At 46.8% G+C, this 2,876-nt stretch overlaps 1 protein-coding gene across 1 annotated transcript in view; it reads left to right on the forward strand.

Moving 5' to 3' along the window:
- Positions 1–524: 524 nt before the first annotated feature.
- Positions 525–2,876, forward strand: part of mafb (MAF bZIP transcription factor b) — a 76,366-nt gene continuing 74,014 nt past the window's right edge. Inside the window, exon 1 of the mRNA XM_084397773.1 lies at positions 525–1,712. Coding sequence (XP_084253899.1) covers positions 745–1,712 — 968 coding nt within the window. The 5' untranslated portion in view covers positions 525–744. The remainder of the gene's footprint in view (positions 1,713–2,876) is intronic.

Below are 2,876 nucleotides of genomic sequence, written 5' to 3' on the forward strand. Positions count from 1 at the left end.
TAGATATTAATATATCAGATAATAAACGCATGGTGTTTTTGATCATGCATCATATGTCATACTCTTAGATTTTAAGCACTATGCGAAAAATACAATGAATGAAAAGATGCGTTTACCTGCTTTTAAATACCAAAAGAAAGAAAAATCATTGTCCATAAAGGGTTAAAGTCGTCGTTGATCTCTCTGTCAGTTCTGACAGTTCGGAAAACTTTTGTTTCTTCTCTAGTATGTAAATTGACCCTTCGATTCAGCGAGCCTATTGGCTACGAGTCCGAGTCAATTTCGTATTTCAAACCTGACGTCAGGACGGCTATAAAACTCAGCATTGCTTTTATACTCTCATGCTCGGTGATCCTTTAAAAACTCTAGAACAAGCCCGGAGTACTTTTTTTTTCTCCCCCAGCCAAGCATCCATTTGCCAATCACATACATGTTACGGTCTTCGTTTCAACAAAACTATTGAAAAAAAAAAAGAAAAGAGAAAGCCATGCAGTGTTAAATGTCCGCGACTCAAACGCGTCGACACTCGCGTACAAAGAGAGAGGAACTGGAGACGCGCGCGCTCCTGCGTCTGTGCGCGAGAGGCGAAACGCGTCAGTTTAAAAAATAAATCGGCGCTCGCGAACCCTTTTCTTTGCTTTTGAAGAATTAAATAAAGAAATCACGCTGGCTCACGCTGTCTCGAACCCGACCACTCTGACAGCTGCTCTTCACCCCCTTTGGAGGACTGTCAACAGCAAAAGGATGGCATCAGAACTGGCAATGAGCAGCTCCGACCTGCCCACCAGTCCCCTGGCCATGGAATATGTTAATGACTTCGATCTGATGAAGTTTGAAGTGAAAAAGGAGCCGGTGGAGCCCGATCGCAGCATCAGCCAGTGCAGTCGCCTGATCGCCGGGGGATCCCTGTCTTCCACCCCGATGAGCACGCCTTGCAGCTCGGTTCCCCCTTCCCCAAGCTTCTCGGCGCCCAGTCCGGGCTCGGGGAGCGAGCAGAAGGCGCACCTGGAGGATTTCTACTGGATGACCGGCTACCAACAGCAGCTCAACCCGGAGGCTTTAGGCTTCAGCCCGGAGGACGCAGTGGAGGCGCTGATCAACAGCAGTCACCAGCTCCAGGGCTTCGACGGCTATGCGAGAGGCCAGCAGTTCAGCAGCAGCGGCGCCGGGCCGGGAGGCGCCATGGCCGGGGAGGAGATGGGATCGGCCGCCGCGGTGGTGTCCGCGGTCATCGCCGCCGCCGCAGCGCAGAACAACGCGCCGCACCACCACCACCACCACCACCACCACCCGACCGGGCACCACCCGACGCCCGGCGTGCCGTCCAGCGGCAACCCGCTCAGCCACCCACACATGCACCTGGACGATCGCTTCTCGGACGAGCAGCTGGTGAGCATGTCCGTGCGCGAACTCAACCGGCAGCTCCGGGGGGTCAGCAAAGAGGAGGTCATCCGACTCAAACAGAAGAGGAGAACCCTCAAAAACAGAGGCTATGCCCAGTCGTGTCGCTACAAGCGGGTGCAGCAGAGGCACGTGCTGGAGGGCGAGAAGACCCAGCTGATCCAGCAGGTGGACCACCTCAAGCAGGAGATCTCCAGACTGATGCGCGAGAGGGACGCGTACAAGGAGAAATACGAGAAGCTCATCAGCAGCGGCTTCCGAGAAAACGGGTCGAGCAGCGACAACAACCCGTCGTCCCCGGAGTTTTTCATGTGAGTTTATCGGCACTTAATAGAGCAGCGGTGTGCAGAAAGTTTCGCACGCGCTTGATTCTCGCTGTGTTGGATTGGGCGCGCGCGGGGCACTAACTTTTGTTTTTTTGTGCAAAATTTAGTTATGGTAAATTTAATCCAGTCATGAAGAAATCAAGCTTTAGAGTTTAGCCTGCATAACTTTTTTGGACAATATAGGACATTTTCCATTTTTTTTTTTTGTGTTTGTTGTTTTTCTGTTTAAACTGTAATGTGTGAACGTTATTTTATTTTATATTGCCCATGTTGTCCCGAGCCCCGTCTTGCGTAACTTTTAAGTTCACATTTTTTGTAAAGTTCAAGTGGCACATGCTGGTTCCATGAGTGCACGAGCACAGACTGCGCGAGACTCGCACTGAAGCTACATTCCGTGTTGTTGTGCAGAAGTCTTTTAAATCATGTATTTATTTGTGTATCAGACGCGACACACACACATGCTGGTCATGTTGGCTGTTTCACCTGAACGAACTGAACTGATTACACTCATTTTCTCATTGTCTGGTCTTGTCCACTTTTTTGGGACTCGGAACAAAAAAGTGTGTGGCATCTTTCCATCCCCTACATGAAACATTGCCTGTCATTTTTGTACTCCACCTTCAGCGATGATTCTGTATGATTATCCTTTTTTTTATCGGATGAAGTGACATTATTTCTTAAAACCCACTGAAACAATTGTAACTGATCTCAGTAAGACTGTGGGGGAAAAAAAAGATGTTCAATTTGACAAATATGTCACTCCACATATTGCTTGACATAAAATATGGGACATAAATGAGCGATTTCAAACTGTAAAATGGACTAAAGTGTTTATAATTATTCTCATTAAAAAGAAGAATATTGTATCAGTGATGAATGAAGAGTATGTTTGGCACGCGCTCGAAATACTGCACTTAAAACCTCTAACTATAAATCAAATTATTACATTATAGAATATTGAGATATTTTGGAGCTCGTTGCTTTAAAACATTTTACATGCATCAGGTGGGAAATTAAACCTTTCATAACCTTAATAATACCAGATTATACGTGTGTAGCCTAGACTAGCATATATGTTTTATTATTTGATATCGATTATTTCACAAATATGGACTGTACAAACTGGAGCATCGTCATAGTTCATCAATA

This window comes from Rutilus rutilus (genome assembly GCF_951802725.1).
Source record: "Rutilus rutilus genome assembly, chromosome: 23".
In the NCBI taxonomy this organism is placed as follows: domain Eukaryota; kingdom Metazoa; phylum Chordata; class Actinopteri; order Cypriniformes; family Leuciscidae; genus Rutilus; species Rutilus rutilus.